At 37.3% G+C, this 25,874-nt stretch overlaps 1 protein-coding gene across 3 annotated transcripts in view; it reads right to left on the bottom strand.

Moving 5' to 3' along the window:
• DMXL1 (Dmx like 1) overlaps positions 1 to 21,618 on the bottom strand; it is a 135,139-nt gene extending 113,521 nt beyond the window's left edge. For all 3 annotated transcript variants that reach the window (XM_032592714.1, XM_030317036.1, XM_030317043.1), the window contains exons 1-3: positions 21,073 to 21,618; positions 3,247 to 3,372; positions 497 to 568 (exon numbers count right to left, since the gene is read on the bottom strand). In XM_032592714.1, coding sequence (XP_032448605.1) covers positions 497 to 568; positions 3,247 to 3,372; positions 21,073 to 21,159 — 285 coding nt within the window. In that variant the 5' untranslated portion in view covers positions 21,160 to 21,618. The remainder of the gene's footprint in view (positions 1 to 496; positions 569 to 3,246; positions 3,373 to 21,072) is intronic.
• Between the last annotated feature and the right edge of the window lie 4,256 nt (positions 21,619 to 25,874).

Below are 25,874 nucleotides of genomic sequence, written 5' to 3'. Positions count from 1 at the left end.
TGTTAACAGTTATATTACACGAACATAGTAAGTGCAAAAAAATAAGCCCTGGAGATAGGTTAAGACTCTGCAATTAAAACATGTAACTTTAAGAACAAAATACACAAGAAACAGCAGAGAAACTATATAAAAGTAGATAATAAAAACCAAAAACAAAATAGTCACCCCATCTACATAATGGTGTTTGCCACTAGCGATAAATGAAGTGCCAAACTTAAAGCTGTTGACTCTTGAAATATTTATTATAAAAGAAAAACATCAGAAGAAAAAAAGTATTTTCAGGCAATTCATCAACACAATTTAGTTTAATTCTACTTCAATCCAAGATTTAAAACATATTTTAAATATGGAAGTGGCATTGAACATGTATCTACAATTATGGTATAATTTATACTGATTTATTTGATGATCACTCTGATTCTACACCCTTAAAAAACACTGTCTTTGAATACTCAAGACATTTCAATTCCTAAAAGAAAAATGATAAATTACTGACCAAATTTTTCTTTTGCTTCGGTAGGTTAACTGGTTCAAACACAGAGATAACATTTCCATAGGATGCTGCAATCTTTTAAAAAGAAAAATGAAGAAAACTTATGGATATGTTAACTTACTTATGAATCAAAAGAGCAAAACAAATTAATAATATAACTTAAAATAAGCCCCCCACCAACACAATTTCATTCATCAATACTTGAAATGTCAGTTTTAAGAGACCACCATACCCAAATCAGAATTCTAGTGCTGTCACTTATCAACTGGGTAACTAGCAAGTTAATCTCTTTGCATCTTAGTATCTCTATCTATTTATCTATATGTATAACATGCATAATACTATCTTCCTAATGGAATTAGTTGGAGGATTAAAACAACGGCTATAAAATATCTAGCATATAATTATAAGATACATGGTAAATATTAATTCCCTTCCTCAAAAAAAAAAATGTAGTTATGTATTCCTTGTCAAGTGGAAATCAGACTTAAAACTCAATTTCTAGGTTATCTCTTTAAAGTTCAAAATTCTGTCACTGTATGTGTATGTAGCCTTTTAAAAATAAAATTTAGATCTATTCCTTTGTGAACTCTCCAAGAAATGCATTTTTTCAATACTCTATTTTATTTGGTATCTTTATAATTTACTCTTTTAGTCAATGGCTCTATTTTATAAGGTGGCTACTGTTATAGCTTGAGTGAGCCACAAATGAAGAACACTGAAGTATCAGAAATGAGATTGATAGATACAAAGAATGAATGAGGGACAAAAATAAGAACATATAATCAATCTAGAGAAGAGGGGAGTAAGTAATGAGGATGTAATATCCAATGGAAAAAGACTTTCAATGGCTCTTTTTATGTGTTCTGCAAGGTTCATAGGATACAGATATCATCTGCAATCAGTCGGTCTGCAAGGAAGTATTTGGTTTGAGCTTTTAAGTATGGGTAGGGTTTCAAAAAGAAAGGAATATTCAGTGTAGAAGCAGGGTATAACACAAATACGAACACAAGTATAAACATTAGAAGGAAGAGACAATGTACACTTGGAGATGACTACTAGCCCAGATGGAACAGAGTGTCCCTTATAACAGAATAAAGGACACACATCCAAAAAGGTACATCCAATCCAGGTTGTACAGGGCCTCAGGCCAAGGTGAACGATTTGAACTTTCCCAAGGTACTGGGAAGCTAAGAATGTTCTAAGCAAATGAGTCAAATAAATGCAGATGAATATTCTCATGAAAATTAATCTGCTAGTACTACAGAGGAAAACAAAACAGTAATGCTAAAATACTAGATGTCTACAGTATTAAGCAGCATTTCCTTCTTAAAGGCAAACAGAAATGTCCAAGTTTCATAACCTGCAAATTTTCTTCCTGATATCATAAGGAGTCTTTTAATTGTACTAAGATCTGTGACACAAAGGAAATTTGCCCTTTATGAAAATGACTATAAAACCAAATAACCAGTTTAACCTGGACTGTCATGCAATATAGGATCTCATGAAAATATAAATCATATGTGAAGTTATTAAAATGAGATTTCCAACATTAACTAGGTCTGTTTGAGTCCAGATGGTTTAATCAAGTTTTTACACAATAATGAAGATTATAGAACTACAAAGCTGGAGATCAAACAAACATGAAGGGGGGGAAGTCTCAAGGATTTTCAACATTCCATAATAAAGATCATTTTCGTAATGTAGTAAGAATGAAAGTTGTGAACAAAAGAAAGATAGGTGAGAAACACTTGTAACTACAAAGGTAAGGGACCTAGGAATAACAAAGAAGACCAGTCAAAGAAACAGGTAAAGATTTCAAGAGTCAAAACTTATTCTACCAGAAGTATCTCTAAACTATGTCCTAAGAGGTAACTTTTCAGACAGACAGGTTCGTCAGAAATGCTTAGATTAAAAAACAAAAAAAAGATTGGGTCCATTTGATTCCTCACGCAAAATGTTCTGGTGGAATCATATAGGCAAATAACATTTTAAATATCTAGCAAAAAAATTAAATAAATTTGCACAGTTTAGCCCAGTCTAGTTACAAGTATACCTAGGCCTGGCCACCTATGCCTACATGGTGCTATATTAAGCTATACACTACTGCCTACTAGCTAGGACTCTACCAATTCTGCTACTATGTAGAACCATATTTCACCTGATACAGAATCATAACCTGTTTCTTTTGTTGTTGTTCTTCTTGTTTCAAGGTCACTTTTTACTTTTCACATGCGAATAGAAGCCCAAACAAAATTTTTCATTTTTCTTACAGACTTGGAATAAATTGATGAAAAACTACGGACCTTAGAAAAGTTGATCTCCATTTTAGTATAAAGTTTATCCAGAAGTTACAAGGAGATACCTGCACAATGAAGAATGACTCTAACATATGATTTCTCCTCAGTAGTTTATGTGTAAACAGACTGAAGGTTTATTGTCATTCCTTTACCTTAATCTAATCAATTTTTAAATAAGTAACCTTTAGAACTGTTTTATGGGTAATGTTCACAGAAAAGATTATGCTATAACTTGAAATTATGTAAGAACAGAATTCTTGACAATCTCCAAGACACATCAGAGAGAAACAAGAATTTTGTTCTCTATTATGCATCTTAGAGAGTCAAAGAAAATTGTAGCTACATTGTCCCTGAAACAAAGCAAGCTTCACATTCAATAGGAAATACATACTTTGGAGATTATCTTGACAAAAACCATATTCAAAACAAATCTCACATTATAAGATTACAAACCTTGCCTTGTTGCATTGAGCAGTCTACACATCCTACTTGAATATTTCCATGTTTAGCTCCTGGGATTATTTGTAACCTTTCAAAATCACTTCCCAGTATAACAATGTCACATCCAGATGCATAAGCCTAAAAAAAAAAAAAGAAAGAAAGAGAGAAAGAAAGAAAGAATATAAAAAGAATAAACTTGTGAAGAAAGTATATATCACGTACAATACTGGCATTAATATTATGTTTTAACAGAGTGATTTTAAACATCCTGTTTTTTTTTTTTTTAAATCTGTATAATTCAAGAATATTTCCTTTACCTCTGATATTCAGTCCCATCAGCAAATTCAGCCAGTCCTGTCTACAAAATGTTCACTTCCTTCATCACTAATGAATGGTATTGCTCTGGTCTAAACTATCACCATCTACCTCTTGCACTACTATTTTTTTTTAAGTTTATTTAATTTGAGAGTGGGCACACTCATGCATGAGTGAGAGAGGGAGACAGAGAATCTCTCATGAGACAGAGAAGGAGACAGAGAATCTCAAATAGGATCTGTGCTGTCAGCACAGAACCCCACCCAGGGTGCGAACCCATGAACCGTGAGATCATGACCTGAGCAGAAATCAAGAGTCAGATGCTCAAATGACTGAGCCACTCAGGAACCCCCCCCCCCATACTACTATTAATAGTCAGACTGTTTCCATTCTTGCTTCCCTCTAATTCTTTTCCACACACAGTCATCTTTTTTTTTTTTTTTAAGTAGGCTCTAGACCCAACGTGGGGCTCAAACTCATGACTCCAAGATCAACAGTTGCATGTTCTATCAAGTGAGTGAGCTGAGCTCCCCTAAGAGTCATCTCTTAAAAATGTTTATTAAAGCAAGTAATTTGCCCTGCTTAAAAACCCCTTCAATAGTTTATCCATTGGACATGGAATAAATCAACTCCTTACCATGGTTCAATGCCCTAAATTATTATCCTAACTCTCCAAACCCATCTCAAGCTACTGTTTCCTTCCCTCTTTTGGCTCCCGTCCCTACATTGCCCTTCCTTCTGTTCCAGGGGCATACCAATCTTTTTCCACCTCAGTGTGTTTTATCCACCTCTCTCCTGCCTGATCTTTGTCTAGCTAGCTTTTTTTCAATATTAGGGTCTCAGTTCCCTCTGTCTCTGATTACTTTGCATCCCACCACTATTTATTCTTCTTCATAGCACCTATCATAATTTTTAAGTATCTTGCTTATTATCCACTTCAATTGCTGCAAGTTAAGTTTCAAGACAAAAAGAGAGCATACAAGCATATCTTATTCTCTGCTCTATCCTCCAATTCTAACTAACAGGATTTCTTTGTAAACACCTATGGAATAAATGAAGTATCTTACGTCAAAAAACAGCCACCACAGCCAAACAAATAAAAAGGTATCATTCAAGGCTTGCTGGCAAGCATTAATACCTCTTTTCGGTTTTTACAATTAGCACAACTCTTCCAACCAGAACTGATTTTGCATCCTTTCTTTAACTTCTTAAATCACAGGAGTTTCTCCTGTTACAAAGTATGTGGCTGTCTTCCTAGAATTTACCTATATAAGCCAGCATGAAGTATAACACTAACAATAAAACATTTATCACAAACTGTTTCCCATCCAAAAATAAGTTCACAGTATTAGCAATTATTTACTTTCTCATCACTTTTGCACCTGCACATTTACCTTACTTAATGTAAAAAATATTATACTTAATATATACTTCATGACCTTAATTCCTATCAAAGCCACAATGTTTCTGTACCTGCCAGCAAAAAGTATTTGAAAAGAAATTTGAGAGAACATACAAATAAATATGCTCACATTACAGATAAGAAAATGAGGCCTTAATAGGCTGACATAACTTCTAAGTGGCAGAATGGGCTTCAGAATCCTGATCGCTTTTGATTCTTGACCTAGAGCTATTTCCCTGGCACCATTAGGACTTCCCTAGTTATTGTGCTTGCCCGAATTTTCCTAGAAGAAATTAGTGACAATCAAGTATGGTTCCACTAGTGTCACACAGGGGAAAATCTTGGCTCAGTGAACAAACAAAAAAAAAATCTCATGATGGTCTGTAAAACGATATAAACATCCACTATCGGAACACAAGACTTGTCACAAGACTATTAGCAAGAATAATTTCCAAAACCTAATTTAAGAAAAATTTTCATTTGTAACACACTAAATATCTTAATATTTTAGAAACTGATTTTCCCCTCATTATTAAATTTTGATAAAGTACTGATTGTCACTGTATCCCAAAACATTGTGTCAAATTCTGAATGTTTACAATTTAGATTTCCCTACTTGTTAACACAATTTTTTTAGTTTCCATTAACTGGAATGAACATGTATGTATGTTTCCTCCCTCCCTCCCTCCCTCCCTCCCTCCCTCCCTCCCTCCCTCCCTTCCTTCCATATATGAAGTTTATTGTCAAATTGGTTTCCATACAACACCCAGTGCTCATCCCAACAGGTGCCCTCCTCAATGCCCATCACCCACTTTCCCCTCCCACCCACCCCCCATCAACCCTCAGTTTATTCTCAGTTTTTAAGAGTCTCCTATGCTTTGGCTCCCTCCCTTTATTTTTTTTCCCCTTCCCCTCCCCCATGGTCTTCTGTTAAGTTTCTCAGGATCCACATTAAGAGTGAAAATATATGGTATCTCTTTCTCTGTATGACTTATTTCACTTAGCGTAACACTCTCCAGTTCCATCCATGTTGCTACAAAGAGCCATATTTCACTCTTTCTCATTGCCACGTAGTACTCCATTGTATATATAAACCACAATTTCTGTAACCATTCATCAGTTGACGAACATTTTTTTGTAATTTTTTTTTAATGTTTATTTATTTTTAATGGAGAGAGAGACAGAGTGTGAGTGGGTAGCGGCAGAGAGAGACACACACAGAATCCAAAGCAGGATCCAGGCTCTGAGCTGTCAGCACAGAGCCCGATGCGGGGCTCAAACTCACAAACCGCGAGATTATGACCTGAGTCGAAGTCGGATGCTCAACCGACTAAGCCACCCAGGCGCCCCCATCAGTTGATGGACATTTATGCTCTTTCCATAATTTGGCTATTGTTGAAAGTGCTGCTGTCAACATTGGGGTACAAGTGCCCCTATGCATCAGCACTCCTGTATCCCTTGGGTAAATCCCTAGCAGTGCTATTGTTGGGTCATAGGGAAGATCTATTTTTAATTTTTTGAGGAACCTCCACACTGTTTTCCAGAGGGGCTGCACCAGTTTGCATTCCCACCAACAGTGCAAGAGGGTTCCCATTTCTCCACATGCTCGCCAGCATCTATATAGTCTCCTGATTTGTTCATTTTAGCCACTCTGACTGGAGTGAGGTGATGTCTGTGTGGTTTTGATTTGTATTTCCCTGATGAGGAGTGACGTGGAGCATGTTTTCATGTGCCTGTTGGCCATCCGGATGTCTTCTTTAGAGAAATGTCTATTCATGTCTTCTGTTCATTTCTTCACTGGATTATTTGTTTTTCGGGTGTGGAGTTTGGTAAGTTCTTTATAGATTTTGGATACTAGCCCTTTGTCCAATATATCATTTGCAAATATTTTTTCCCAATCCGTTGGTTGCCTTTTAGTTTTGTTGATTGTTTCCTTTGCAGTGCAGAAGCTTTTTATCTTCACGAGGTCCCAATAGTTCATTTTTGCTTTTAATTCCCTTGCCTTTGGGGAATGTGTCAAGTAAGAGATTGCTACGGCTGAGGTCAGAGAGGTCTTTTCCTGCTTTCTCCTCTAGGGTTTTGATGGTTTCCTGTCTCACAATCAGATCCTTTATCCATTTTGAGTTGGTTACAAAATTACTGTTTAATGTAAGTATTAAACATCTGCAGAGTTGAGAAATGCATAGTTATCCCAGAAATAAACACTTAGAACTCTAGATAGGAAAATGCCAATTTTTAATACAATTAACCCTTGATCATTCAAAGATTAACCCAGTTCTGAATTACCCTTGTCCTTTTGCTGTTCCTGTATTACACTATTATTGCCTGTCATATGACTTTCCTTTAGTGACAGTAGAACACACAAAAGCTTTCTCTCTCTAGTTTTGGTAAACTTCGAATCAATTGAAAATGACTGATCTTATCTGGAATATCTCTCTCTCAGTCCCCACTTTCTTCTCTTAGAGTTATAACTAATGCATGGCAATAAACTACTATATGAGAAAAAAAAAGATTATAATCATCTGCAGTCTTCACTAGTCGACTACTATGCTTGGTGCTTATAATTAAGATTTTCTGGTATTCCTGACTACAGAACTTATTTTTCAGTTTATCTGCATAACTAAATATAGAATGCATTAAAGACTCAAACCTTATTTGCATTATGTTCCGTTTCTCAATCATTTTCAAGAATCTGTAAATGTCTCTCCTTAAAAAGTCTGCTGTGCATAGGAGACTAGTTAAATAAATATTGCACATACCCACAATGGAGTATAATACAGCTGTAAAAATAATAAGGAAGCTATCTATGAACTGAAATGCAGTGATTTCTTGGGGACATTTTTAAGTGAAAAAAAGCAAAGTACAAAAGGATGTGTTATTCGGGCAAGGAACAAGGAAAATAAGAAAACACACATGGATCTGCTTATTACAGTAAGAAACACAGGATGGATAAAACTAGACAGTAATAAAGCTGATTACCAACAAAGGTGGGGAGGATGAAGTGGAAGAGATACAGGAAAAAATGACTTTTGAAAGCATGTTAACATAATACATATTCAAAACTGAAATCAATCAGAGTAGGGGACAGGTAGTGAAACAAAGGAATTAACTGCATTTCAAATAAAGAAGGCACAAAGGACCTAAGTAACTTATGAACACAGAGTATGATTGTGTATTATCAGTCTTGGACAGTGAAAAGGAAAACACTAGACCACCTCCTGTGTTTCTCCTTTACTCACACACAACTACCACATTCTCAACACTTTTGACAACAGATGTGGGGTCTTTTAACCACAAGAAATAATTCTGTGACATAAACTGGGTCTCTGACTATTTAACTCAATTCTGACACTACGTACCTGGGGATAGTGTCTGATCCCATAGGTTAAGGGCTCAGTCTTTTTTTTTTTTTTTAATTTTTTTAATGTTTATTTATTTTTGAGACAGAAAGAGACAGAGCATGAATGGGGGAGGGTCAGAGAGAGAGGGAGACACAGAATCGGAAGCAGGCTCCAGGCTCTGAGCTGTCAGCACAGAGCCCGACGCGGGGCTCGAACTCACGGACCGTGAGATCATGACCTGAGCCGAAGTCGGACGCTTAACCGACTGAGCCACCCAGGCGCCCCAAGGGCTCAGTCTTAACTGAGACTGTCCTATACTTCACAAGCTAATCTCAAGTGGTGGGTCCCCAGGTTACCCATAACTTCTGTCCAATTTGGTTACATATCAGAAGTTCCCATGACCTCCTTCCCCTTGGATTTGATATGTGCTAAAACAAAACTTAGGGAAATACTTACTTACATTTACCAATTTATTAAAAGATATGATAAGGGATACAGAAGAACAACTTAGATAAAGAAATGTATAGAGCAGGATCTGGGAGGAGGTTCCAAGTACAGGAGCTTCTGTCCCCATGGAGCTAGGGGAGCATCACCCTCCTGGTACATGGATATGTTCACCAACCTGGAAGCTCCCCGAGTGCCATACTGTTGGGATTTCACAGAAGCTTCCTTGCACAGGCATGTCAATTATTAACTCCATTTCTAATCCCTCTCTAGTCTCTGGAGAATAGAAGGTGGGGCTGAAAATTATAAGCTTCTAAATCTGGCTTAATCTTTCTGCTGACCATCCCAGAAGCCATCCAGGACCCTACCTAGAGTTGCCTCATTACAACAAAAGATGCTCCTGGTTCCCTTATAACTTAGGAATTTATAAGGGTTTCAGGAGCTGTGGTAGGTTCCAGCGTAAAGTATTAGGGGGTGCCTGCCTGGCTCAGTCAATAGAGCATGTGACTCTTGATCTCGGAATTGTAAGTTTGAACCCCACATTGGGTAAAGAGACTACTTAAAAAAAAAATTGGGCATGTTGGGTGGCTCAGTTCCTGAAGCATCCAACTCTTGATTTCAGCTCAGGTCATGAGCTTACGGTTCATGAGATCAAGCCCTGTGTCAGGCTCTGTGCTGACATGGAGGAGCCTGCTTGAGATTCTCTCTCCCCTCCCCCTCACTCCCCAACCCCATGCAGCACGCAGCACCTGGACACACAATCTCTCTCAAAATTAAATACACATTAAAAAAAATATTAAAAAACTGTTAAATTAAAAAAAAACAAATATTAGAACAAGTGATGCTCATAATGTTTTTATCACTTAGGAATTTAGAAGAGTTTCAGGAGCTCTGTGCCAGAAACAAGGGAGACAGACCAATATATGTTATCTTCTATTATCTCACAGGCAGGGTGGGGAGAAGTATGAACAAATCTTGAATGCTTTTTGTAGGTTGTTTTGTAACTGTAGTGATACGGACAATGCAATTCTGAAACTATTTTAAATGTATTACAGAACTGAGCAAATTAGCCGAGGATCTCATGATATAAGGAAGAACAAAGATATAAAATAAGGAAAGATGCAACAGAGTCAAGTAAGGTTGTACTGGAATTGGAAATATTGGTATAAAAATTATGCTTTCCAAAATATACATATTTCCCTGCACATATGTAAATATATTTGTACATGTGTATGTATGTGCATGCCATATGCATATACATGTGTATCATGTGCTGGTACTGTCCACTGAAAAGGACAAGAAGCATAAACATCCCAGTAGCAATGAGATCACCTAGCACCTTGATCTTGGTCTCTAATAGCATTCTCTACTAAAAGAAACCAGGGCTCCTTGAAGAAATAGCTAATTACATCACTGGGGCAGGGTAGCTACAAAGAGGGCAAAGAATACCCTCTTACACCAGAAAGAAGGTGCTTTAAAAAAAAAAAAAAAAAGGACCAGGCAAGAATCATCATCAGCGGATATTCAACCTAGGAATAGGGACTCAACCTAGGATATTTGCACGGTCTTAAAACTCTCTCACACATTGCTTATTAGGTGCAAGAGGAAGGAAAAAAAAAAAAAGAAATTTGTTGTATGGGGGAGAAACTGGGCAACACCTTCAAGAGTCATCAAAATTAACATCACTAATGATAGATATCACATACACCTAGAGAAGAACACAACATCATCTATGCAGAATTTTGGCCAAGAATGCATAACCTCACTATAATCAAGAAGAAACATCAGAAAATGCAAAATGAGTAAAGGTTTGTTTTTTAAAAGTGGGAAGAACGTACTCTACTCTTCAAATGTCAATGTCAAAATGAATTAAAAAAAAAAGAAATGATGCTAAAGAGACATGGTAATTAAATGTAATCCCATGGTCCGAATCTTGTACTAGAAAAGATAAATGCTGTATAGAACGCTGTCATATCAACTAACAGAACTGGAATACAGCTAATACATTAGCTAAAAGTTTATCAATATACATTTATGAAATAGATTACTGTTATTATATAACAGAATACTCGTCTTATCTTACCATGAAATCAAACTAAAGTATTTGATTGTAAAAAATTATGACATATGTAACTTATTTCAAAGGGTTCAGGACAAAAAATTATGTAGGCATACACATATCCAAGGAGCACAAATGATAAAGAAAATGGGAATCAAATACTACCAATAGTCAAATCTAAGTAAAGAGAGTATGGGTGCTCCTTGTATTATTTTTATTTCATTACTTTTTCTAGGTATGAAGTTATTTCTAAATAGTTACTTTCCATGTAGTGATGAAAACATCTAAAACTTAATTATTTTCAAAAATTTAAAACAAAAAATGCTGTGACTTTTTTGTGCTTTCTTTTATTTTTCACTTTCTATAGTGTTTTGGGCCTATTTTTTTCTCTTTGGCACTATACTGCAAGGCCAATTCAAGTGGTTTTCACTGTCAACAGATTTAATCCCTACAACAAATACTGTGAAGTACTCACTATAATCACCCCATTTTACTCATAAGCAAATTCAAGCTTAGACAGACTGAGTAATTGCCTTGAGTGTTAGAGCCAGTAGGAGGCACAACTGAGACTGAAACCAAGTTACAACTACTGGGAAAGGACATGCTCTTACCTGCTGTGTTAGGCTGCCACACGATGTCTTATAAACAAACAATGGCCTTTAGAGAAAAATTTAATAATTTTTCTCTAATTTCTTCCCATAATTAAAAACGTCTTATTTGGATTGTGAAGCAACCAGCACTCCCATAACTGTTGATACGAATATAAATTAAAATGGTACAACTCAAGATGCTTTCATGGCTCAGTCAGTGGGTCGAGTGTCCAATTCTTGATTTCGGCTGAGGTCATGATCTCACGGGTCGAGACTGACCTCCTGTGCCATCAGTGCAGACCCTGCTTGGGATTTTCTCTCTCCCTCTCTCTTGCCCTTCCCTGGTGCTCAAAATAAATAAATAAACATTTTTTAAAAATAAAAAAAATGGTACAACTACTTTGGAAAACTAAACACATGCCTAATCAATAATCCAGCAATTCTACTCCTAAGTTTATACGCAATAGAAAGTGTCCATATTACACTAAAATACATGAATAAGAACATTCAAAGCTATTCATAAACACTCTGAGGTAGAACCAACTCAAGCACCCATCAACAACAGAACATATAAATAAACTGTAGTATAATCATATAATGGAATACTAGAAAGCAATTGTTCTCAAACTCCCTGGTCTCAGGAATTCTCTGACCTCTTAAGAAAATACTGAGGGGCACCTGGGTGGCTCAGCTGGTTAAGCATCCAACTTCGGCTCAGGTCATGGTGTCGTCGTTCATGAGTTCAAGCCCCGTGTCCAGCTCTGTGCTGACAGCTCAGAGCCTGCAGCCTGCTTCGGTTTCTGTGTCTCCCTCTCTCTCTGCCCCTCCCTGCTCAAGCTCTGTCTCTCTCAAAAATAAACATTAAAAAAAAAAAAAGAAGAAAATATTGACGTTAACCATCCTCCCTTTTCTCTCCTCAAGGGCTTTAGTTTGTACATTATCACTATCAATACTTTCTCTTTTAGAAATTAAAACTGAGAAAACATTATACACCAATTGAATCAGTTATGAAAACCTTCCAACAACTAAAAGCCCAGGATCAGATGGCTTCACTAGTGAATTCTACCAAACACTTGACAATTAATGCCAATCCTTGTCAAGCTCTTCCAAAAAACTAAACATTTACAAACTCATTGTGTAGGGCCAGCATTCTGCCGTTAGAACTCTAGACAAGGTGGGGAGCCTGGGTGGCTCAGTCAGTTAAGCATCTCTCTCTTGGTTTGGGATCAGGTGATGATCTCATGGTTTGTGATATCAAGCCCCACAATGGGCTTTGCACAGACAGCATAATGCCTGCTTGGGATTCTATGTCTCCCTCTCTCACTGTTCCTCCCCAGCTCAAAAGCACACACTCACTCTGTCTCAAAATAAACAAAATAAATAAACAAAATAAATAAATAAATAAACAAAATAAACAAACAAAATAAATAATAAATAAATAAACAAAATAAATAAACAAAATAAATAAATAAACAAACAAAATAAATAAACAAAATAAACAAAAGGGTGGAAAAAAAGTCTAGACAAGGGCACTACAGGAAAATTACACACCAATATAATTGATTAACACAAATGTAAAAATCCTAAACAAAATACTTGCAAACCAATTTTAACAGCACATTAAAAAGATAATATACCATAATCAAGTGGGATTCAAGGACAGTTCAATAAAGGCCATACATGACAAGCCTACAATATAAACACCACATTCAATGGTGACAAGCTGAGGCAAGCTTTTTTATAATTCTCTAAGATTAGGAAAAAGGCAAGGATGCCTACTCTCACCACTCACATTAAAAACAGTACTAAAAGTCCTTGCCAGAGCAATTAGGTGTGAAAAAAACAATAAAAAGCATCCAAATCAGGAAGAAACACATCAAAATGACTCTGTTTACACTTAACAAGATATCATATATTGAAATCTCTAAAGGCACTACCAAAAGAAAAAAACAACAACATTAGAAGTAGTAAATGAATTCAGCAAAGCTGTAGGATACAAAATCAATACACAAAAAATCAGTTGTTTCTATATATTAACAATGACCTATTTAAAAAGGAAATTAAGAAAACTGACAATAGCATCAAAAAGAGTAAAATACTTAACAATAAATTTTAAAAAGAAACTGAAGATGACACACACAAAAAAGGAAAAATATTTTGTGTGCTTAGAATGGAAGACTATTGTTAAAATGTCCATAGTACTCAAAGCAATCTACAGATTCAGTGCAATCCCTATCAAAATACCAACGGCATTGTTCACAGGAAAAAAAAAAATCCCAAAATTCATATGAAGCCACAAAATACCCCAAATAGCCAAAGCAATCTTGAGCAAGAACTAAGCCCAAGCCGTCACACTTCCTGATTTCAGACTATATTACAAAGCTATAGTAATCAAAACAGTATGATGCTGGCATAAAGACAGACACATAGACAAAAGGCCAACTAATTAGCCAACTAATCTTCAACAAAGGCACCAAGAATGCATAATGGAGATAGTCTTTTCAAAAAATGGTAATGAGAAACTGCACATGCACATGCAAAAGAATAAAACTGTACCCTTATACACAAAAATCAACTCAAAATGGATCACAGACTTGAATGTAAGACCTGAAACCATAAAATTCCTAAAGGAAAACATAGAGGAAAAACTCCTTGACATTGGTCTTAGTGATGACTTTTTTGATATGACACCAACAGCACAAGCAGCAAAAGAAATAATAAATAAGGTGGGGGGGACTACATCAAACTAAAAAGCTTCTGCACAGCAAAAGAAACCATTCACAAAATGAAAAAGCAACCTACAGAATGGGAGAAAATTTTGCAAACCATCTCTGATAAGGAGTTAATATCCAAAACATATAAAGAACTCATATAAATCAGTAAGAAAACAGTCTGATTAAAAACTGGGTAGAAAACTTGAATAGACATTTTTCAAAAAAAGACATTGAAGTGGCTAATAGGTACATGAAAAAAAGTTTTTCATCACTAATCATGAGGGAAATATACAGCACAATGTATACCACAATATACCACAATATACAGCACAATATATACCACAATGATAGTGCTTCACACCTATTAGAATGGCTATCATCAAAAAGACAAGAGACACCAAGTGTTGGTGAAGATGCAGACCAAAGAAAATTCTTGTGCACTCTTGTTGGGAATGTAAACTAATATAGACACTATGGAAAACAGTATGAAGTTTCCTAAAAAAGTTAAAAATAGAAGTACCATGTGACTTAGCAAAGTAACTTCTGGGTATATATCCAAAGATGATGAAATGACTATCTCAATGAAATACCTACACTCCCATATTTACTGCAGTATTATTCACAATAGCCAAGATATGGCAACAACCTAAGTGTCCAACATGGATGAATGGTTAAAGAAAATGTGTATATGATATATATACACAATGGAATAGTGTTCAGCCATTAAAATAAAAGAAAATCCTGACATTTGTGACAACCTTGACAGCATAATATTAAGTGAAATAAATCAAACAGAGAAAGACAAATGTGATATACATGTATTCCATACACGGAATCTAAAAACATTATACTAATAAAAACAGAGACTAGAAAGGTGGTTGCCAGGGTCTGAGGGCTGAGGGAGATGGGAGATGCTGGTCAAAGGGTACCAACTTTCAACTGTTAGATAAATAAGTTCCAGGGATCTAATGTACAGCATGGTAACTAGAGTTAACAATATAGTATTACGTCCTTGAAAGTTGCTGTGAGAATAAAGCTTTAATGTTCTCACCGTAACAACAACAAAATGGTCATTATGTAAGGGACATATTAACTAGCCTTACTGTGATAAACATTTCACGATATATACTTGTATCAAATCATCACACTGTATACCTTAAACTTACATGATGATGTATGTCAATTATATCTCAATAAAGCTGGGGAAAAAAAGAGATGAATATGTACAGGTAACCCAAACAAGGTATCATCCAAAAATCACTTAGAATAGACATATCTTCTTACGGATAGTTCTAATGGACTATTCAAATGAATTTAAATAAAAATTTAAAAAATAAAATTAATTCAATCTCTAGAGTATATACAACATGGTGAGGTAATAAGCATGGAATTACACCAGGCTCCCTCCCCCACCAAAATCAGGGAAAGCAGGTTTAAAGTGGGCTAAGTACGTACCACTAAATTCTTAAAATAATCAATCAACCTGGTTTAAATAAAAACCAAAGGAGTAATATAATACATAGTATTCCTAAACAAAAATTTAGAAGTAGTTTGAAAGATTTGGCTAAAATAAATTATTCTCAAAACCCATTTGAAGGTGCCCTGACTATATTGTGTAAGGTTATCAAAACAATAAGAAAAGCACTGATTTATCAACTAAACTGTAATACAATTTGGTCTTCAAAATTAATATGCATATATTACAACTGATACATGAGCTGCTTCTATCAAGAGATCTGTATTCAGAAAAATCTATTACTATCCACTGATAATTAAATTAACAAATGAAAATTCTTTTCGATAATACATAAATAATAGGTTTACTAACTTTGAGACTAAACAAGATGCACAGGAAGAACTGAGTTCATATATGTGCCATCAAGCATAGAATCATCATTTTTAACTTTAAATTTTGGCAGAGAACCTTCTCAAATATTCTAAATTCGAAAATTATCCAAGACTGTAACAGCCAGTATCTGAATTTGGAAAACAATTTGATTTTTTGTTTTCACTGATTCATTTTAACCAACCATACCAGGTATATATTCCAAGGAATTTCTTTCTGGTATATTTCCTGGTTAAATGACTTGAGTTTGGTATGTTGTAATTAACATTTTTCTCATTTTTAACCGTATGTTAAAAATTAGTACTGCTTCAATATCTTAACGGCATTAATACTATTTAAAATATAATATTTAAAGAGGGCCAGTTTTTAAAAAGAAGTCCAATTTAGTTCCACATGATGGCATATGAGAACCACAAAAATCTTTTTCCAGATATGAATAGTATCAAATTTTCCTCTCTTGTATTCTCTCCACTTACAAAGACCCACAAGCCCCTTCCAAAAACAAACAAAAAACCCCTTTCTATCCTCCTACCTATAAAGATTTCCCTAGAAGAACAAAACAAAAAGCTAAAGGATGCTTACTATGACAGAAAGTGTTGGCAGGAGAATGCTAATTCAGCCTCCATTTCTCTACCAACACCCAGAGAGCTGCAGTCAGTCTTTTGACTTCTAATCTGGGTCCCCTTAGCTGTGAACACTGGGTTGTCTAACACAAAAGAGAGCCTGAAGCTCTAACATGTTTGCTTTCTCTTCTAAAGCAAAGATGTTTAAATTTCAAACTAGAGACAGGAAGTCCTAAATATTAACACAATCTGTCCCTTATAAATTACCTCCCTTTCCATTTCACTTGAAACACAGTTTCAACACTAACTATAGATAAGCTATGAAAAGAAAAAAACAATCTATTGTATATTAAAGCATATATGTCATCACTTTCACAGAAATACTAGAAAATCTAGATTCCAATTAACTGTGACTCTTTTTAACTTATCATTTGTCCTTTATAAACAAAATAGTTTTTATTCTAAAAACAAAAGTTTTCAACAGATCAGGACCAGGTTGCTCACATATTTTCACTCTAAAAGCAGTAGGAAATTAACAAGGAAAAAAAGAGTAAGGGAAGAATTCAGTTAAATAAAGAAAAAATAAAGAATTTTTGCTTAGCGTACAGGAAATTTTTCCCCGTTGTTCACCTGATATTGAGGGTAAAACACGTAACAAATAACTGAGAAAAATTTCAAGAAACTTTTTTAAGTTTATTCATTTATTTTGAGAAGAAAGCCTGTGCACAAGTCAGGGAGGAGCATTAAGAGAGGGAGGATCCCAAGCAGGCTAAGCACGGTCAGCACAGAGCCCAAAGTAAACCTCACCACAGTGAGATCATGACCTGAGCCCAAATCAAGAGTTGAACCCTTAACGACTGAGCCACCAAAATGTCCCTAAAGGAACTTTAATAGAAATATTTTATTTGGACTCAAATATAAATTATTAAAGCTATTTTAAAATACAGCATTTTAATTATATCCCAATGTCTTCTGTATGTCTTATTCATCAATTCAACCAGTATTTATGTGCCAAGCATTAGAATAAGCATGACTTGAATTTTATAATAACTGTCATTTTTGAGGGTTTTACATAAACACTGAACATAGTACACTATGAATAGGTAACACTTTAGCTCTATTTTACAGATGAGAAAAAAAGGAATTTAGAGAGTATAAAAGAACTTGCTCATGGATATACAAAGAGCTGTAAGGAACTAGGCTGGAAATCAAATCCAAGTAATGACTCTACTAATAGGAGTCACCACTACTTTAATCACTGTTCTAGATGGTCATAAGGAAACCATGGGAGACACACACAAAGCAATACTGGTTAATGATATAATGAAAGTACAAATAAAGTGCTTTGACAGCAAGACAGACGTGGTCACTGCCTTCCAGAAGTTCTCATACTAAGAGGGAAGTCAAAATATTTGATGCCAGTTTAAGTAGTAAAAGTGTATCTAATACTTAGACAAATTGTATTACTAAGGGCATATTTTAAAATCTAGAATTCATGAGGGCAGGCATTCAATTTCATTTCAATTTGAAACCTGTCAGACTTGATTTGGAAAACAGGATTTCATTTCTTGTAATCTTTCAAAACAAGAACAGTTAGTTATCTGCAAACATGCAAAGGGAGGAATTACAAACACAGGATGTCTTCACAAAAGGCATAAAGTACCAGGAGGAATAAAACCATTCTTCAAGGGGGCCTGCAACAGGAAGATCTCATGTCCCTCCCTCTAGCAATACTGAAATTTAGAGATTTTTTTAGTCTATATATACCATCTACCATTAAGGTCTGTTACCTTCCTATCAAGTACAAATCGGAAAATGTTAAAAACAGAATTCAAGGAGTAAACAATAAATAGATTTTGCTTTTTAATGTAAAAAACAACTTGAAGAGACATAAATTTAAGATGTATAGGGTGTCAAGGAAACCGAAAGCGCGAAACTTGGTTTATAACACAACTACCAACTTAATGTTGAAGCGTCAGGGATGGATTGGGTACAAAGGAAGATGACTGTTAATCCTTAAACTACCACCCAAATTACAGAGAATTGGGATCTCTTTATACTAAACAGACAAAAATTTATTTTTATCGAATTCACTAGAATCCTTCCTTAGATCTGGGAGAAAGCAGCAGTATGCTTGGTAGGAGATGATTAAAGTCTAGTTTATGGAAATAGATTTTAAAGATTTTTAATTTTTTTTAATTAAAAAAAAATTTAAGTTTACTTATTTATTTTGAGAGGGAGAGAGAGAGTGCGTGCACAAGCAAGCATGAGTAGGGTAGAGACAGAGAGGGGAGACAGAATTCCAAACAGGCTGCATGCTAACAGCATAGAGCCTGATGCAGGGTTCGAACTCACAAACGTGAGATCATGACCTGGGCTGAGATTAAGAGTTGGATGCTTAACCAACATAGCCACCCAGGTGCCCCCAACTTTTTTTAATGTTTATTTACTTTTGAGAGATCATATGAGCATGAACAGGGAGGGGAGAGGCAGAGAGAGAGAGAGAGAGAGAGAGAGAGAGGGAGACAGAATCTGAAGAAGGCTCCCGCTGTCAGGGCAGACCCCCACTTGTGGCTCAAATCCTGGAACACTGACATCATGACTTGAGCTGAACTCAGACACCCAACCAACTGAGCCACCCAGGCACCCCAGAAATAGATATTAAAATAAGGTCGCAGAACTGAGCAACAAGCTACATGATGGTATAGAATAACCATATATAGTCTCTGGCACATTACCTCACCTCTTCTTGAAAATAACATGGAGGTGGGGTGCCTGGGTGGCTCAGTCGGTTAAGCGTCCGACTTCGGCTCAGTTCATGATCTCACGGCTGGTGGGTTTGAGCCCCAAGTCGGGCTCTGTGCCGACAGCTCAGAGTCTGGAGCCTGCTTCAGATTCTGTGTCTCCCTCTCTCTCTCTCTGCCCCTTCCCCACTCAGACTCTGTCTCTCCATCTCTTAAAAATAAACATTAGAAAATAGTAATAATAATAAAAATAAAATAACATGGAGGCATCCACCACGGTTTTATATACACTTAAAAGGATATTCTAGGTGTATAATAGGTCAGTCTATTGCATGTGTTTTGAAGTTCACACTATGGCTTACAGATTTTGAAAGCCTTCTTAGAGAAAGTTGCTAGAATTTACATTGGATAAAGCACTCATGTAACTTTAGGAGATGTTACCATCCTGTAATCTTCCACTAGGAAAACCTCCTTAGGGCACTGTTTATTTCCTCCATCTAAATAGCAAGAGCAGAGAGCAGTGTCCAGCTACAGAAAGTCTACAACTTTCAGTTCAGTGAGACGCTCAGGATTCAATCTCCTCCTAAATATTCAGGCTAGATTACCATTTAGAATTAGAATCTCCAAAAGCTGCTACTGTCAAATGCAAGCTAAGGTGTGTACTAGTATCTCCAGAGTGGAGGTACAAACTGTCCAAGAGCAAAATACTTAGTTGCCGCAGATCTAAAAGCACAATTTAGGGATGGAACACCTGTACCATGTCAAATCATGACTATTATTTAATCTAATACTTATTCTGACTGACAAAGACCACAAAACAATTCATAGGAGAAGAAAATCTGGGGGATCTGCGAAGCTTTTTTTTACTTTGTCTCACTGTTAATGTAAAAATAAGTTTTACTTTTCATCACAACTAAGAGAGAGCAACACAAGTTGTAGCAAATATCCTCAGCATTATAAATAAGTTTATATATCCAATCCTGACTTACAGTTTGAAATTATTATAAAAACTATAGTTAAAGCAGAAAATGCCACTATACTGCTAAGTAGCCTGCAGTTTGGGGCCCTCTTCCTTCCAACATCTGAGGAAGACAAATGAAAAAGGAGTCACTTTCAGGTACAGAAGAGTTTTATTGAAAAACTGTAACGTAACTTTAAGTAATTGATGTGAGCAATCTAAAATAAATAACACTTTCCCAGGATTTCTAAACTGCTACACAAGGAATTCAAAGGATGGCAGGAGCGAATTGTTTACAAAAAATATTTTTTTCTTCCCAAAGTTATTTATGGGTGAATTTGAAGAGAAGTAAATGAAAACACCGCTTTCACTGTATTACTCAGCGCTAGATGTTGATAGCAAACAATCAGTAATTGTTTTAAGACACCCACTTAAAAAAAAAAAAACACAACTACAAAGATACTTGACCTTAACTAAGAAATGAAACCAATCCCAACTATTTCTAAATTTGACAATTTAAGCCGATAGAGCAGGGTAACGAAAAGCCTTCATACACATCACAACAACGATTTCTGGATAAACGACTGTGGGAAACCATCCCAGTCTTAAGGACGTCAGCCTAGAAACTTTAAAAATCCTACAAAACATTCTAACTTCCGAGCCAGTACCTCGATGACCGACATGTTTCTACCTCCTTGGCTCTCAAAAGCCAGGTCCGCCCGGTCCCAGGGGCGCGGACCCGGGGACCCCAGTGCGGAGGGGACCAGGCGTTCTTGGCCTCGGCCCCGCGATTCTGGGCCGCTCCCGGCTGACTCAGGGGCGCGGACCGGGCACGGGCGACGCGGGAGCCTCCCTCACTCACCGTGAAGCGCTGGTCGCCGACGCTGCCCACGGAGAAGCAGTGGTCGCCAGGGTTCACAGCCCCGGTCAGCACCTGGTGCAGGTTCATGTCTGCGTCTTATTCCAGCAACGGACGCCGCGTCCGGCTCATGCCCAGGGTCGGCGGCCGCTTCCCTCCCTCCTTCCCTTAGGGGCGGCGGCCGCTCTTGGGCGGCGACGGAGGCAGCGACAGGCGCCAGGAGCCGGAGCCGCTCAGCCGGGGCCCGCAGTTCATCCCGAGCCCTGGCGGGCAAGGCCCGGAGGGGGCGGGCCGCCGAGAGGGCGCAGCGCCGCGCTCGTCCGCGCACCTGTCACAGCCAGCGGGAGGCCCAGGTGAAGCTCGGGGTCGACTCAAGGGCCGAGACCCCGGGCCGACTCACCGGCCAGCAGGGCCGCGGCGTCCACACACTTCCTCTGGGCTCGGGGTGGCTGGCCCTGACGGATCCCAGTGGCGCAGGCAGCACGCGCTCGCCTTCACCGCCTGACCTGTCCCTTCCCGGCTCCGGTGCCCGTCACCCCCACTGGCCTTTGCCGCTCACTACGCGTCGCTAAGTCCCTTCAGCCGAAATATCGCGAGGCTTCCCGCGATGAAGAGGGATACTGCGGTAAAGGACGCACTTTTTTTACCACAGTTTACAGATCAGCAAGTGGCTACGAAAACGCCTCGTCTAGTCAGATGCTGGCCAATCCCGAGCTCCAGTCTACGTAGGGCCCCGCCCACCACTGAGGACAGGCCAATCTCGTTGAGTTCGGTAAGTGAGTCTGTCTGTCTGAGCTGATCCAAACTAAGGAGCCTAGCAGAAACCCAGTGAGCCCAGAATGAGGTGAGAGTTGTCAAAAAATGCTTTAGGTTACGGCTTAATCTGTCGGGCCAGAAAGCTTGAAAGGGAGAAGTGCATTATAAGTGGAGCTGCAGTGTCCTCTGTCCTGGTAGAAACTACAAGTCCCAATAGGCACTGCTCCGCTAAGGCGGCGCTTGTCGACTTCCAAGTAAATGTGACCCGTTCAGCATCTGTTATCCCGGCGTGTGGTTTCTCCTGCTTTACGCGCGTTTCCAGCGCACCAAACGGGGTTAATTTGAAAGACTTAAATACTCGACAAGTGTTCAAATGGAGTGTTTTCAGCTAAGTTTTCCTTAACCTACGTTTTGAACTAGTGCTGATAATAATATTGCAGCAGCCCTGCGTTGAGCGTTTGTTTGGGAAAAACCCAAGGATTCCAAAATGATTAGTGTCGCAGTTACAACCGCTAGATACTCTCAGTGTATTTTGACACAAGTTTTGTGTTATTATCGATAACGGTCTGTTTCTATGTCTCCTTCCGTATATTTAAGCCTCGAGTACAGACTGTGTGGTTCGCCTCTGTATTCCGAGTGTGGGGCTCAGGGCCAGCTCCACTGTAGGTGTTGAGTAAATGTTAAACGAGTGAATGTAGATAGGAACTCTCCACCTAAAAGGAGTAGTTTCTTAAAAACTGCTAAACTGATTTTTATATCCTTTTGCTGGGGTGAAAAAAAAAAACACTTTCACACCAATACTTGGACGGGAGGAGTATTAATTTTATTTATGCTTTGCCAAAATGTTTTGTGATGTGTACATTTAATTTTGCAATAAAAAGTTACTTAAAAACCAAATTTAAGAGCCATCTCCCATTTTCAATTTGACAGATGTAGGTGAATTCCATTATTTATCCCAGTTTCTTTATCAAAAGAAGGGACTTAAAACTTAATTTGTTTTAAAAAACTATTTTATTGATGTCTGACATACTTACAACTTAATCTGTATTTTAATTATTAATTTAAAATATTATTCAGGGTGGCTTTAACTTAATTTTATATTTAGACTCTAAATAACGTTTTCTCTGTGTTCCACATAAATTGTATCTGGCCCAGCATGTTTTACTCATTCTGTTCTGCCCAGTTTTTACTTTTCAAGGGCATGCAGTATAGCAGAATAAAAGAAATTCAGTGGCCTGGTAGTTAGGAAATCTGAGATCTAGTGTTAATCTCACGTTGGCTGTGTGACCTTGGAAAGGTTTTTGTTAACTTTCAGACTCGTTTTCCTCGTCTGTAAAATCAGCAAGTTTAATTTATCAACAACATTTTCATTCCTGCAACTCAGTACATCTGTTAGTTTTAATTAAATTCCTTCAACCTTCAGTTAGACTACCTGAGTCTGAATCCTGGCCTTACTGCTCACTTAGGTTATTTAATCTCTCTGTGCTTTACTTTCCTTATCTATGAACGGGAGATAGTAGTAGACTTTCTTCTTTTAATTATCACGAGGATTAAGTGAGAACAGTATTTGGTCCATAGAATTCAATAGATGTTAGCCATTATTACTATTATTACTATTATTAAATGAACTTAACCTTTTGACATACACTTACTCTTTCTAAGGTTTTCCAAATAGTGTCAAACCCCAGCACAAATCAGACTTTCCAGGGAAGCTTAAGACTACCACAAAAGTTCTGAGGATGTTATAGTCTATCTAAAACTATGGCACTACAATATCTGATGAAAAGCAAGGGTATTCTTTTGCTTCTTATTCATCAGAAATACTTCTACTACTTTATTAAATTGCCTGTTAAGCAACCTGTCTTTGATATAAAGCAGATGAACTGTTTCAGTGACACAACTAAATGCTTGTAATGTATCTTTTTTCTTCTACTGCAATTCTGGCCTACTGTCTGGTTTTATACAGCCCAGAATTGAGAATGCTGTTTACATTTTTAAATATTAAAAAAAATATATGAATAGAAGAAGAATATTTAATGACACATGAAAATACATGAAATTCATATGTCCTTAAATAAAGTTTTATTGGGGGGCGCCTGGATGGCGCAGTCGGTTAAGCGTCCGACTTCAGCCAGGTCACGATCTCGCGGTCCGTGAGTTCGAGCCCTGCGTCAGGCTCTGGGCTGATGGCTCAGAGCCTGGAGCCTGTTTGCGATTCTGTGTCTCCCTCTCTCTCTGCCCCTCCCCCGTTCATGCTCTGTCTCTCTCTGTCCCCCAAAAAATAAATAAACGTTGAAAAAAAAATTAAAAAAAAAATAATAAAGTTTTATTGGGATACAGCCATGCATAGTCATTTAGGTGTTACCTATGGCTGCTTTCACACTACAAAGGCAGAGTTAAGTACACCTGACCTTGGAGCAATGCGGAAGAAGTTCTAGTCTTAAAGGGGAAGGAGGAATTTCTTTATACTCAGTGGGTGGTGACAATGTAAAGAACAACAAACAGGCTAACCTCTGAGATCTTGGAGGCAAAAAAGGAATATGTAAGCTTGCTATCGCAAAATCTATCAGGGATATTACAGGTTACATAGATATTTGAGCGATGAAATAGGACCCTAATCATCATTTATAATATTGTTACCATAGAAAAATTAATTCTGATACCTCTTAAAATTTGGAGATTGTCATTAAATACTCTTGGCTCATACTCACTTGCTCAGTTGAGGAATTTTCCACCCATAAGCATTTAAAGGGCAGTTATTTATAAAAAGCTACTATTTTATTAAACACCTACTCTATACTGTCATACGTGTTTTATTTATTTCATTTAAATCTCAACAAACTCTTGAGGCACCTGGATGGCTCAGTTAGTTAAGCATCTGACTCTTGATCTCAGCTCAGGTCTTAATCTCAGGGTCATGAGTTCAAGCTCTACATTGGGCTCCATGCTGGGTGTGAAAGCCTACTTTAAAGATAAAAATTTAAAAATCTCAACAAATCTATAAAGGTAATATCTCTGTATTATAAATGAAGAAACCTAAACTTAAAAAGACTACATATTGACCAAGATCATATTAGATTTGGATCATATCACCACCCAAAGATTTGAACTCAGATTTCTTGGGCTGCAAAGACCCTCTAAGTGTTTTCCAAAGACCCCTGAATCCCAAAGTGAATACAGTCAGAGTCTATCACTTCCCTCCTTGCTAACAAGGTAAGAAGAGATAGGGAGGTGAGATGACTTCTTTAAGTAAGTCACTTCAGTGATTTTTCTAGTAGGAAGAACCATCTTCCCCAAACACTTTTCTCTTCCCCTTCCTAATGATGGAAGAAAAGCTGATCTCCTTACCTTGACCCACTCCCAAACTATAAAGACCATGCTTTGTTGAAAGTTAAAATCAACATTTCCAACCAAAATATTCCTGATACTTAGCCAATTAGGTAGATACTCACTTGGTTAAAGGCAAATATTTCTAGGAAAGTCTTGGAATTACCAGTAAGTCACACACATCAGTTGCAGCTTTAATCAGACTGTGACTGTCCTCATGCCTATTGGGACTTTTCTTCAGTGGGAAGGAGAAGTTGAGAGACGGGATTTTGCTCTCTCTCCCTTTCTCTTCCATTATGGTGTGTGCCCTTGGCTGTTCTTTGCTGTGTCTTCTCACAAGACTTTGAAGATCAAACAATTCCTGGCCAAGAAACAAAAGTGGAATTTTCCCATTTCCCAGTGGATTTGGATGAAAACTGGTAGTAGAGTCAGGTATAACTCAAAGAGGAGACATTGGAGAAGAGTAATTTGGGTCTCTAAGGAGTCACATAAGATGACGCTCATGCTGTTTCAAGATCACTTAACATCTTACTGTCACTGAAAAAAATCACTACCATCTTTACAGCTAGACATGTTTTATTGGGGGAATGCTTCTTTATTTTTTTATACTTCTGCACTAACAGGTTGGTTTCGTAAAAAATATGTGTGAGCTTTTGTTTGGAAAAAAAGGGGAGCATACAGAAAGGAGAGGCCATATGGGAGACAGCAGCAGGGAATTTTGT

Source organism: Lynx canadensis, chromosome A1 (assembly GCF_007474595.2).
Source record: "Lynx canadensis isolate LIC74 chromosome A1, mLynCan4.pri.v2, whole genome shotgun sequence".
In the NCBI taxonomy this organism is placed as follows: Eukaryota; Metazoa; Chordata; class Mammalia; order Carnivora; family Felidae; genus Lynx; species Lynx canadensis.
Note: the sequence above shows the minus strand (reverse complement) of the source record. Positions and strands in the feature narration are given on the sequence as shown.